The following is a 13315-nucleotide window of genomic DNA, read 5'->3' on the forward strand; positions in this document are numbered from 1 at the left end:
TTTCTGCACTCTGTGACCAGGTAACCACAACCCTGGTTTTGTTTCAAACACAACAGATCCAGGAGAAGGAAAAGGATAAGTTTTCACTCCTTCAACTTGTGAAAAGACTGCTGCACTGGGCAGAAGGTTGAGCTTCAGCTTTTGCACGGGATTCATAAGGCCCAATGAAGGTGACGCTGCTGTACATGGTCCCTGGTTTGGGAACAGTGATATTTACATTCAGAACACTCTTACCTGCCTCACTGAGGTGAAAGCTAAGAGCAGTGATACTGGAAAACTGTGAGAACCCCGAGCACACGTCAGACCGTGCAGCCATAGGTGCCCCTCTGCTAGCGGGGGACAGATGCAACCTGCTGCTCTCCGACTCCCGTGAGCACTCACCTTCTCAGCACGGTGTGCTATGGGTGGCTGCTCCCTGTCACAGCGCTGTCTGGGGCTGCTGCCTCTGGGCGGGGGCACAGGGCAGCCCCTCCTGCCATGCAGCCCCAGAGTCCCGGGCTGTGCTGCTCAGCCCCCCAGGGCTGCGGGGCGATGGGCAGGCTGTGAGCAGCTGGTGAGGCAGTGGGAGTGCTGGGGAGAGGTAGGAATGTGGGTCTGCTGAGAGCTGCAGGAGCTGGATCGCCCGCACTGAGCTCAAACGTGAAGTCTTTTAAATAGGAGAGTGCTTTGTTATTTAGCTGGGCATATTCAAAATTGATCTTGCCCCTAGTGACTTCATCTAGGATTTTTGCTCTGCTTTTCTGATCTTCAGAGCAAATTTCTTCCCCATTTTGCTTCAAATGGTACAGACTGCTGGCTTGGAAGCCCGTTTCATAATTGTATTGATTTGTGCAGGGAATACTGCAATATTCTGGCTTTTGGTCAGTGCAGTTGCATTCATTTTGCAACAGCAGCTTGTTTTTGTACTGAGACATCTTACAGATAATACCGTTCATGTCATTGCCAATACAGTTGTCTTCCAGGTGCTTGTTGTCATAGCTGATTTTTAACGATGCCACTCGTGACATGCAGTGCTCCAAGAGCTGCACTATACCAGCGCTGCTCTCCCGCGGCGTGGGGCTGATGTAGCCCTGGAAGTGTCCGAGCCCAAGAGGCTGCAGCAGCTCATCGCAGATGGACAGGGGGTGGTACACCGCTTCACTTCTGTCCTCCCTCTCCAGAGGATCCGGGGGTGAGGTGGCAGCAGTCTTGTAGGAATAACAGGACTCTGCGTCGTGATTGTCATTTAGCAAAGGGTTTTCAGAGCTCTGTGAGCCACTGTGTCTGCTCAAACTTTCTGTCAGCGGGTCTTCACCTCCTGATGTCTGGTGTCTATCTGTCATTGTCGCCTTATCCTCAGCTGAAGATGGCTGTGTGTCATCCCCATTAGCCTGTAACTGAGGTACACAGTTCGATGCTCCGGTGGTTTCCGCAGCGCCAGGCGCTGTAGGTGAGTCCTGGTGGTGACTCCCTGCCCTTCCTTGGGGGGCCACATTACCTGTTTGGGTGCAAGAGTCTCTTTCAGCAACATTTTCTGAAGAGGTCTGGGTTGCAGCCTTGCCTTCATCCAAAAACACCCCTAAGTGAGATGAATTAGATTCTTCCTCGCTCTTTTTCTCCTGCTGAGCCTCTGTGCTAACTTTCTGCTCTGGACTGGGACTGCGAGTGATCAGTGAGTCATTATACTTTTCTGGCTGTGATCTGGGACTCTGCAGAGAGTCTGGGGAGGAAACAATCCCCGCGTGTTTTCGCAGCCAGTTTATTATCCCCATGGTTAATGAAAGCTCAGTATCACAGAGCTTTAGCAAGCATTCTTTGCCTTTCCACGTGCTGTGGAAAAATCCTTGGCTGATAATGTCTATACCTGGCTGGGAAGCCATGTTTTCTTCAGCTCCAACGTGAAAGCTGTAGATGGACAAGGGGATTTCAATGGCTTGTTCTGAAACGCTTTCAGATGTACACAGGTCATCATCCATGACCGGGTTTATTTTGACTTCGTTTGGGTCATAGAAGAGCTCATAAAGGGCATCTCCACTGTAGCTGTCTCTTGGAAATCTGCCTGGGACCCCAGGGGTCTGAGCTTCCTTCACTTCGTCATCTTGTCCAGGAGAGAATGAATCATAGTAGCCTTCATCGCTTGTGGATATGGATTCCTGGTTGTCACTTTTTGGTGTTCCAGTTTCCACGGAGCTCTCTTTGGAATTGTCCCCATCTTTATCAGGCGGTGTCTGGGGGCTTGTGGCAGGTGCAGCAGCCTGGCCTCCAGCTTTTCCCCTGTCAGAACCGGGAACCTTCAGTACCTTCTTATCAAACAGCGTGCTCTGATGCAGCCTCACTGATTTGTTAATGTTGTCCCAAAATTTTGCAAATTCAACGGCCTCATTCTGGCCCGGGGAGGCCAGCTGCTCCACACCTCCCTGGAAGGAGCCCATGACGGGGCTCTCCTTGTGCTTGCTCCGTCTCACCAGGACTTCTTTGCTGCTCTCCAGCTCCAGGTGAGCAGAGCTCTCATCAGCAAAGATTTCCCCGCAGCCAGTGAGGGAGTCAAAGCTCTTCAGCGATGCAACATCTTCACACAGAGCATTGCAGCAGTCGTAGGAAGAGTCGGACTGCAGCTCGTTGTCAGAGCAGTCTTGGGACAAGCAGTCAGCGGCAAATGTTTCTCCAGTATTGAAAAGGGACTTTGTGAGACGCCCAGGCACCTCACCCTTGCAGCCCGAAGCGGACAGATTCTTGTCCTTCTCAACCAGGAACGTGAGGCTCTCTGGTTTACTTTTTTTTATATGAAATATATCTCTGAGCCCTTTCTTCGATCTCTTGAGGGATATCCTCTTCCTGGGAATAGTCTTTGCGACAGCCGGGACAAAAGGCATCTGTGGCACAAAGTTCCTGTAATCAATTATCTGGCTGCTGCAGGCAGGTGGGCTGGGGTTGACCACACACTCTTTCTTACTGGTGGAACTGGACATCCCCGAAAAGCTGACACTATTGACAAGTCTCCCCTTGCCCTTTGCAGCAAACCCCTCCTCACAAGCCCTGCTGCTGGGGCCGCACGGCTCGCTTTTGTCAGCCTCACTAACGCAGTCATGGGTTTTACTCTTCCTCACGAGTTTGTAGGAGGTCCCAGAAGGCTTTTCCAGGCTGTTCTCACCAGCCTCGCTCCTTGCTGCTCTGCTGGAAAACCTGTAGTTCTTGTGCGTGGCCAAACACGCCAGCTGGACTTGGGCTACGCTTTGGTTTCCCTCCAGAGCCGCTCTTTTGTCCTTGCCCATCTCATCTCTGTTTGCAGGAGCGGTGTGTGCTGGTGGCACTCTCTCGTGTTGTGCACTGGATTTTATGAAGGTCTTTCCTCTCTTGAGCTCCATGCTGCTGCTTCTTCACATCTGTTTCTGTAAAGAAAGCAGCAGACACAGCTTCTGTTAGGGGAGGGCTGGCAGCGAGGCAGTCAGCTAATGTTCTCCAACGAGCCCACCTGGAGCAGGAGCCCATCTGCACCAACCTGCAGCCCCAACTTGTAGACCATCAGAGACTGCAGCTGGGAGCGCCATTGGAGCACCATGTGGCTGGCTTTGTTTGTCGCCAGCAATCTCCATCACTGAGTCATGGCATTGCATGAGAAGCAGATTAGTGAAACAGAAGGCGTGTGCTGGAAGGTGGCAGAGCAGGGAGGGCTCAGCACTCACTGTGTGTTGGTAACTGAGCCCTGAGGACATCCTGTCAGTAAGAACAGAGGGGCGTTTGGGTTTAGTATGAGGACTGTGAGCACAGTGAATCTGCACTGCATGTTGCTTAGCTATTTCTAGACGTACTCCTATACTTGTATCAGTGTCAACTTTGGTCTATGCCAAATTTGATCTATGGTTCAGGATTGAACTGGTTTATCTTTTCATATGTATAATTACTAATTACGTTGGCCATTATTCTTTCAGTTTTCAAGCAGTTATTTCGTAGACACATCTGACTCTTCCCTGCCTTATGTCAACTTGAATTGTAAGTCAATGGAGTTGTATGAAGGTAGGTCAGGGAAGAAGCAGGCACTTTCTGAAAGCTGCCAGAGAAACCATTCTTTTAGCAGACAGAAAGCAGAACAAAAACTCTTAAGTCCTGCGCTTGACAGAGCGTGCTTTCCTTAATGAAATCTCATTAAATATTTGTCTTGTTTTGAATTGTTTATACGTGACTAAAACCACTTACAGCCATGGAACTCTGGGAAGCATACAAACAACACAGTGCTGTATGTAGCACTCCTTGACAAACCACATCTATCAGCTCTGATGAAATGAAAATTACTAATCCTAATACTGCCTAGAGAGCAATGTCAGATCAGATCCCTGGATCCAGACCAGTAGTCAGTACAAGGTCAGCAAGGGCAACTTGGAATTCAGCACCAAGATAAGCCTTTACATCAGCCTGAGGTCACAGTCAGAGAAGTGCTGAGGATTCCTTGCACCACAACAGCTGTCTGCAGCCCAAGGAGCCAACCAGTTGCCAGGGCTGGAGCAGCAGTACTTGGCAGCATCTCATAAGGCACAGGTCAGCCACCCTAGCAGTCAGGTTGGGACAGCTCATTGCCCAAAGAAGCTACAAACTGGCAGGTGGCTGGCAGAATTTACAACTAAATGTAGGTCAGAGACAAAAGGTAGAAAACATAAGGGTGAGCATTCTGCGTCGGGAGGATGGATGCAGTGGAAAACATGGCAGGTGGTGATAGATGGGGGTCTGGCGGTGTGATGGGGATGGTGGCATGTTTATTTGCACTGGGGGCTGCATGTGAGTATTGCAGAGCATTCTTAATGAAAGCTAGTAAACATTTTACTACGCTGTCAGATAGCTGCAGTTCACTGATGCTGCAGAAAGCCTGTTTTGCATATTTAGAAATAGGTCACTGGGACACGACTGCACTCCTCTTCTGAAAAGCAAGGTGTGATTGAGAAGAAATTCAGTGTTCAGAACTCCAACAGAGTTGTGAAACCAAGCAGGAACAGCCGACGCTGGGCTGGCTATTGATGTCCCACAAATCCCTGACAGCAGATGTAGGTGCCGTGTCCCGGTGGGCAGCACTGCTGCCGGGGAGCTCCGCAGGGCTCTTTGCCCTGTCAGATTTTAGCAGGACAGCAATGCTATGCTTAGTGCTGGGGCTGCTTCTACCCGTCCTGAGTGTTAATTGAGGGTCATTTTGGGTAGGAAATGGCATAGTTCAGAAGGAATACATTTCTGTTGCCGCATGGTTATCCTGTTTGAACAATGGCACAACGTGGGAATCTTCCCTGTTAGAACCATTATAAACCATGAGCTCCAGGAAAGGAGTGCCAAATAACGGAGCCTGCTGATTTTTTTTATTTTTATTTTTATTTTTTGTAATTTGCCCCCCTATGAGTTCCTTTTTATCCTCATGATATAAATCATCAGTGCATTTATTTCTTTTCCAATATAGAACAAAAATAATTATGCACTGCTGCTTTCTTTCTACACTTTCTGGTGCTTTCAGCCCTCCTGGTTGCAATGGCCCCCCCTGGGATACCAAGTTTTTGTGCCCACAGGGACACAAAGCATCTCTCTAACCCCAGAAGCTGTACCAGAGCAGGTAGAAGTGGTGTAAGGGGAAGTTCTCCTCCAGCAGTTGTGTAAATCTGATCAAATTCTGTAAAAAAAAAACCATTCTGGGCATTTTTAAATTGTACATCTGTGGGATTTCTTGACCTGTGAATGCAGCTACACTACTGTGTGTGCCTGTTCCTTTCAGCTACTCCTCTTGGACATAACTTGCATTACTTTTCCTCTTCACGCGGATCAAGAGAAAGCAAAGGACTGATTTCCACTTTAGCAAAGGAAATACATTTTGTAATTAAAAATCACTACAAAGAACAGAAACCTGCAGAAAGCAGCACTCCATTAACCAAGGCTAGTTTGTCCTGTCCCCAACAAACTCTGGATGCTTTCTTCATTTATGTCACTTCACCTCTCTTTTGCCATTACTTATGGAGCACCCATTTGGGCAGAGCACATCCCTGAATCTCCTACTGCTGCAGCTGATTGTCATTTGCAGTTGTGCTGGGCTTTCCCAGCTGCAGCTCACTGTGCTTTTCTCTCCCTTGGTCACAGCAGCTGCTTGCTGCCGGGGTTTCACAAGCTTCTAAGTAGGCAATCAGATCTGTAGGTTGAGTTTGTGTGGGAATAAGGGTGGGGGTAACGTTTACTCAAAAATGGAGTTACTTCGTGTTCAAGCAGATGCCATCTGTGCAGGATGTCTGACAGCCTTCTTGTAAACACAGGAGGGTTTCTGCTGTGTCTGTGATTCATCTGCAAGTGAATTCATGTTTTGGAATGGGAAGGTGAGCACGTGTGTGGGCTGGGGAGACTTGGTTTTAGGTCAGCCAAGGAAATTCCTTACAGTCCTGGATTATGAGGACTGGATGGAATTAGGTAAGCGTTCTGCTTAATGCAACCCATCTTCAGATGGCCTGAATTCTACCTCAGCACAGCTCAACAACCACGGGGAGCAGAGAGGAGTGTGCAGCCCTGGGCTGGATGTTCAGCAGGGGGGAGATGTGTGCAGGAGGGACTCAGGTTGTCTGAACAGTGCCTCCAATGTGTGGGTCAGAGAAGGGGCAGGCCACGTTTGCCTCCATCCATGGATCCCAAGGTGAGATATGGGGTCATCTCTCTGTGGAGGAATGGAGGAAGCCCTGCTTTGACTTCTGGGCTGATGATAATAAGGTTATTATCTTACATATTACCAGCTCATCTCTCATGGCAAAGGTTAGGTTCCACATCGTTTCCTTCTAAGAAAAAATAAAATAGATTGCTCTTTAATGTTTCAGTACCTAAAATACCAGTCCTACTGGATGTAACTTCAGGAAAATCAGCCTGCTGGAAAAGAAGGGGTATTTGCTTCAACAAGTGCATAGGTGGAAATAATAGGATGATGAAGAGAGAATATCAATGAACTCTCTGTCTTTGGCAAGTTTGGTTTAATTAATAAGCTAAATTACTTCTCCTAAGCAGGGAAAAGTACAGCTAATGTTCATCTATTCCGAAATCTTATCAGCTGCCTGGCTTGGACACTCTCTCTTGCTTGTTTGATGTGTGATTTATATCTAATTGTCTTTCCTGGAGACTAGAAATTAGCAGGTTTCAGAACACAGAAGTTGTATTTCAGGGCAGATAGGAGTGCCCTTTTGCCTTTCTCACACTGAGTCTATTTATACAACTGGCATGTTGTGGAGCTGGGGCTGCACTGCCTTGCTGAGCAGAGTTCTGCAGGACACCTGGGCTTTACTTTCACCTCCTTCCAAGCATTTTCCTTTTATTAAACAGGAGGCTTTATAAACCTGGCATAGTTCTCAAGCTTATTACATTTAAAAAGAAGGGGGAAAAACTGTATTTGCACTGCTTTTGTGTTCTAGGGTACAGCTCTGGAATGAGTCCAAAATCCCTTTTCCACAACGGCTCCATATCAGCGTGACTTCTGATCCTGAGCATCAATTACCTCTGAGAATGTTACCCCTGCATTCCAAAAGGAAATGATAGCATCATTACATTTCTTGACAGTATGTACCTGGCTGGGGCATCTGAGCACATGTAACGCTTTAAATGGACACACTTGAAAACAAAGCATGTTTTAGAGCATCTCTTGACAAATCATACAACGAGAGAGGGAAAGAGCTGAGCACTGAGCCCTCTGGGACCCCCACCTCCCATAGCAAGTTACCCTTGGATGGGTTTTGCTGTTTACTGGTTGGAAGCCCTGAAGAGCATCAGCAGACAGGAGTGAGGAGCCGAGAGCCTCTGCTACTTGCAACGTCAGTGGATGGTGCTCATTAATAATGCTTAGGATCCAATCAATTAGCAATGCGTAAAGAAGAGCTTGTGCTCCCAGCGCAGTGGAGGTTATTTCGGGAATAGGACCATTTATTTACTGTCAAAACCCTCCACATCCCCAGAAGATGTGTGATAATAATGTAAATATTTACTAAAACCTGTGAGCACGCATTGCATTCAGTGCCTGCTGAAGGGTGGTGAGATTCTGTCCACGCCACTGTGACACTATTTCTAGTAACCAAATAGGCACAATAGTTCTTATGCGGAAAAACCAAAGAGGATTTTAAAGCTCAGCTTCTCACTTCCTCTGGGTAGTACTTCATCTCTGTCAGAAAACAGAAAAGAGCACGGGGGAAAGGATGGAGGGCGTAGTCAGGGGCGGTCATGGTTCACAATACAGGAGGATGCTTCTTTCCAAAGGCAGCCGTGTGGCACACAGACCTGCGCTGACACCGTGCCTTCGTTGGGAGCGCTGCTGGTGGCTGTATCTCATCATTCCCCCCAACCACCCGTCCCTCCGGGTAACCCGGGATGCCCAATTACTCACATAGACATTTAGGTCAGGCAATGGCTTTCTTTCTAAAAAGCACTTTGGCTTTTTTTTTTTTTTCCCCTTATATCTTAATTCCACCAAGCAGACGAAATAAAACCCGATACTCCCCAGCAGAATACGAGGAGGATGTGTAGTTAAATGCTTAATCTTCTTAGCTATGTGCTGTAGGGAAGCCCGAGCCTTCCTTTAAGCCCCGCCAACTGCTCTGTGTAGCTCTGGCCTTTCCATAGTGAAATTAAGCACGTTCCTACTTGCAGCATCCCGACAGGAGGGGTCCCGAAGGCAGCGGCAGAGCCCGGGGCCGCCCAGCCCGGAGTGAGCGTGCACAGACCGCGACAAAAGGAGGCTCCTCTCCAACAAACCCTCCGCTCCCTTCGCCCAGCTTTCTTCTGAGCCTGAAAGAAGCGTAACTGCTTGAAATGTTCTTCTTGCGCCGCGTGAAGGGCAGCGTCAACTCCTGCACGGGGAGCCGCCGAAGCAGCAGGCTGCTGCTAGCAGGAAGGCAGCTGAGCAGAACCCCCTGCTGCATACCTGAAAGAGAAGCAGGGCGTCTTTGCTCGCCCTGGGCAGCAGCCTGTTGTGCATTAACCCTGACAGCTTTGGCTGTTTTCACTAGTTTATTGCTTTAAGAGGAGATTGGATGTGCGTTTATTTAAAAGCAGGCGTGCACTTGCCCTATGGATGGAAAAATAAGTCAAAAACAATGCTTTGAAAAGAAGCAGCCACCCCAAAATAACAGTCCCTCGCAGTCTCTGTGAGTGTGAGAGCACAGGGCATGACATTGCACCGCAGTAAACAAGAAGGCAGATGACAAAAATCCTACTCACCACGTCTTAGCACTGAGCAGAAATCCTCTCTCCTAGCCCTGCTATGAGGCTGGTCTTTATCCAGAAGCTCCGGTGATGCTTTTCAGAATCAGAGGGGCTGGACCACTGCTGCTCTCCAGTGCTACTCTCCACCCCCTGTCTTTTCCTCCTCCTTCTTTCATCCCCACCCCCTCATTCCTCCTGCTTGCAGCTCTCCATACCTTACATAGATTCCGGGCTTCCACATGTAGCTTGATTTAGGAAAGATGCATATTTCAGCCATCTGCTTGGTATCACGGAAATGCCTTCTTTGCTAAGGAATAAGAGCCCAGGAGGTAAGCCTGGGAGTCCTGAGCCAGCATTTCGCTTCCCCTGTACACCACAGCTTATTACACAGGGAGGAACACATCCAAATCAACGTCATTTCTCACCTGGATTTTTGTTTCTGACTAGCATTCAGGAATAGCAGTCATAGTGTGTTTCTAGGTGAGAGAGATGCTGATGATGGTGCTTCGTGAGGCTTCTATTAGTGCTAAACTCAGAGAGGATCACGTGAGCAAAGTGGTGAAGGGGTGCGTGTGAATGGCTCAGCTGCCCAAAGCTGGAGCCTCACACTGCTGCCACCAAATGTGATCTATTGATATCTCCTTAGAGCCAGCCTCACTTCTGTTTCGGTGTGCAGTGATGCCAACTTCTGACGTTACAACATCATCCTTCAGTATGGAGATGAATTTATTATCATCACAAACAGCAAGGCTTTAATTGCACCCAGGCATAACACTGACTTCCTTGCCTCAGCCCTGTCCCATGAAGGCCTTCCGATCTGATCAGATATCCATTGTCCCTTCCAGATCCCCTGCCTTCCCCTTCTTGCTTTTTAAAACACATTTCTAGGTCTCTTAAATCCTAAGTGTGTGTCATGAAGCAGTGGCTTAATCCACTGCAGCAGTTCCCCATGAGCTGCAGTTTCTGAGCTGTGCTCCTAGGTCCTGTGGCATGCAGCTTACCTGTCCCATACAGAGCCAGCAGTGCTGCTCTGGCACAACGAGCAGGCTGCTCTCAGGCCATGGAGTGAAGCAGAGTACATTGAGACAGATCAATTCTGTGCAAGTATTAAGCACATCCTCCAGCTCTCTAAGAGTCAGACGAGTGTTCTCTCAGAAAATGGTGCATCAGTCAGTGACTGCTGATACCTTCTGTCTCCCACATGGCAGCAGAAAGGGAACAAAAGCCATGAGCTGCTCCTTGTTCTCATCTCCCATTTTCACAGTGTGCTTTAGCTGAATCTTGGAGACGAGGCAGGGAAGGAGCTTAAACTTTTGTGCTGTGTAAGCTTCCAGAGCTAAAATGTCAGCCAGTTAGCACTGCAGGAGGCAGAGAGGAGTGCCCCTGCTCAGAATGGCAGCCAGGAAGCCTCGCTGTCCATGGTGGCAGAGGCTGGGAAGCTGCATCTTGGAAAACGTCCCCAGTGCAGTCCAACGTGCAACAGGTAGAAGGCCCTTCTGTTACCTACTGAAAGGCTGGAGGAGGGGGGAACAAGTAGCAGGTGAACCCGCATAGTTCTGGCAAGCAGATTAAGGGCAATCATGAGAGAAAATGCATGAAATATTTGTTCTAATACAAGAAGAAGCCTTTCTTCATAAGTGGTATGTGTAGCCACAAGTTTCAGATGGTAAATCTTTGCTCCGCAGTGTTGTTGCCTTTGAGAGCCTCCACTCGGTGCACTCTGTTTTGGAAAGAGGGAGACTTTAAAGCTTTAAAGTCCTTCCTTGTACAAAGTAATGCCAAGGCCCGGTGGAAATGCTGGCAGACATGAGATTCAACCAGAGGTATCCCGTGCCGATTCAGAGCTGAGGGCTCGTGTTGATATTGCCCAAGAAAACCTGGAAAAAAATGTAGTTTCAGAATTCGGACCTGAAAATCATGCATGCGCATTATTCCTGTGTTGAGAACTCTGAAGTGTACATGAGAAAAGATGTACCCAAATTTGCCACGTGGAGAGAGAAACAAACAACTGCAAGTACCTAAAATTTGCAGGTGAAGCTTACGTTATGTTCAATTCAAGTTCAAAAAGACTATCCTTAGTGATCCAGAGAAGTGCATCTGGCCAGGAAGGAGCTCCTAGCTTCCATAGCATTTCAGGTGGTTCCCGTAGCTCTCTCTCTAGGACAGAGTGTCACTGCTCCTCAGGGATGGGGATAACTCTCATACAGGTCTTCCTGCCTCACAGATGGCGCCCAGTGCTGTTTGCTGGAGCCATTAGAGGAGACTGTACTAGTCTGGATTAGATATCCAGATCTGTTCATAGTCACTCAGATAAAGCAGCTCCTGTGATGACAGAACTCCAGGTATTAGGGTGTTTGTTTATTTTAGAACATCCACTTGGAAAAACATTTCCATTTTCAGGGCCTTTTATTCCTTCCTACAAAGGAAGTGGCCTAGATCCATCGCTAAGGCAGTACGTAGCTGTAACTATCCATGGCCATAGCCATCCATAGCCTTAGTTTTCATGGGCGTAAATCACAGTCCTGTTCCATGCATCAGTAAAAATGCAGTACATTGAGTAGCAGCTCACCCATGGTACCTTTATGCATTGCAGTGGAACTTTTTTCCTACCCAAATAGTTCTCAATTTATAGTTCCCTGAACTGTGCTTCTCTGCTGTTCCTTCATTTCAAGCTATTTCCCCATGGCTGTTGATCAGGTTCAGAAGGTTAGCTCCTGGAAAACCTCATCATCCTCTCTGATTAATTCAGTCTGTCCAGAATTGTTTTGAACATCAGTGGACATGAAAGAGATGGGAAATCAGAAAACTGCAAATGAGTGCAAATGAGGGGCATGTGGAACAGATGCCATCTGTTCAGCAGAAGCACACCGCCCTTGGCATGGGAAAGGCAGAAGAGGACCCTTGAGAGGAGAAGAGTGAGAGCATACAGTCACTGGTGTGGCAAGAGGGCAGCGGGGGTCCCTGGTGTACGGTGAGGAGGACTGGGGGAAGGAGGAGGACAACCCACGTGGGGACTGTTATGCAAACACAGAGAGGGATGAGCAAGCCCAGCCTGCCAGAGATGGGAAGGCTGCATCTCCGCAGTTTGGGCAGCAAATGTTGGCATCAGGTGAATGAAGGCAACTTTTAGCAGGGGAAACTCACAGAAACGACTCTGTTTTATCATCTTCTGTCCTGAAAGAAGGTAACCAACTCCTTGAGCCCACAGAGGTGCAGAAAAAAAGTGTTTGCTGAGACAGCTGTATTTGTTTCCAGGAATGACTCTCAGAAGGAATTTGACCCAGGCTATTTCCTGCCAGTGAACCAACCAGAGCAGAGTCTGACATCCTCCATCCAGTTGAGTTTTCTGCTAATATCAGCTTAAATTTAATTATTGATGGATCCGTATCGGTGTTTCTTGGTTTTGCAGGCTGCAGAGGATGGGTAATGGGATACAGAGGATTTTCTCCCCAGACGTCTGGCAGATGACGCCGCCAGGTTGAAGCGAACAATCTTTGCTACTTATCTGACTGTTTTCCAGGGCTTGCATTAAGTTAATTGCTACTCTGTTCTCATCTACTTGGTGAGCAGCAAAATTTAGGATTGTTATTAATAACACTAGTTCTTAGCACAGAAATAGAAGGGAAGGACATGACACCTTGAGAACCCAACTGCAGAAATGTTAAAGTACAAACATCCAAGCCACATATTGGAAAGTGTCTCCATTCCAGGCATCCTGGAATATCAGAATAGGGGGAAATTCATTACTGTGAGGGAGTGAGGCCCTGGCACTGCTGTGCAGAGAGCTGTGGGTGCCGCATCCCTGGGGGTGCTCAGGGCCAGGCTGGGGGTCCCCGGGCATCCTGAACTGGGGGTGTCCCAGCCCATGGCAGGGGTGGGACTGGTGGGCTTCACGACCCCTTCCAACCCAAAGCAACTTATTGAACTGCTACTGTCATTAAAAGATTTTCACTGTCTCAAATGCGAAATAATCATTCAGCAAAAATTTTCTGATTCTGCTGAAGGAGGTGCTTGTGTGACGACTTGAGGGAATGCTATAGGAAAGCTTTAATGACTGTTTTGTGTGACTTCATTTCCCTGCTTAATTTTGTATTGTTCTTTGTCAGAGTACATAGTTAAGCCCTCTGAAGGCTTTGCTAAAGGCTCAGCC

General features: G+C 48.1%; 1 protein-coding gene and 1 long non-coding RNA gene across 5 annotated transcripts in view; one reads left to right on the plus strand and one right to left on the minus strand.

Moving 5' to 3' along the window:
- AMER3 (APC membrane recruitment protein 3) overlaps positions 1-9270 on the minus strand; it is a 35206-nt gene extending 25936 nt beyond the window's left edge. The window contains exons 1-2 of one of the 3 annotated variants that reach the window (XR_001463841.4): positions 9181-9270; positions 235-3368 (exon numbers count right to left, since the gene is read on the minus strand). Coding sequence is in view for 2 of the 3 variants with exons in the window: in XM_004936973.5 (XP_004937030.2) it covers positions 399-3344 (2946 nt within the window). In the remaining variant the exon portion in view is untranslated. Of the gene's footprint in view, positions 1-234; positions 3369-3478; positions 4071-9180 lie in introns of those variants that run through there. The other 2 variants (XM_004936973.5, XM_040706025.2) reach the window with 2 other exon arrangements.
- LOC121111498 lies at positions 2339-7593 on the plus strand. 2 transcript variants are annotated; one of them, XR_005862351.1, is made up of 2 exons: positions 2339-2474; positions 7386-7593. It is a non-coding gene; the product is annotated as an uncharacterized LOC121111498 (long non-coding RNA). The 2 variants fall into 2 exon arrangements; XR_006930949.1 differs by lacking the exon at positions 2339-2474 and adding an exon at positions 6091-6311.
- Positions 9271-13315: the final 4045 nt, after the last annotated feature.

The sequence above is a fragment of the Gallus gallus genome, chromosome 9 (assembly GCF_016699485.2).
Source record: "Gallus gallus isolate bGalGal1 chromosome 9, bGalGal1.mat.broiler.GRCg7b, whole genome shotgun sequence".
Taxonomy (NCBI): domain Eukaryota; kingdom Metazoa; phylum Chordata; class Aves; order Galliformes; family Phasianidae; genus Gallus; species Gallus gallus.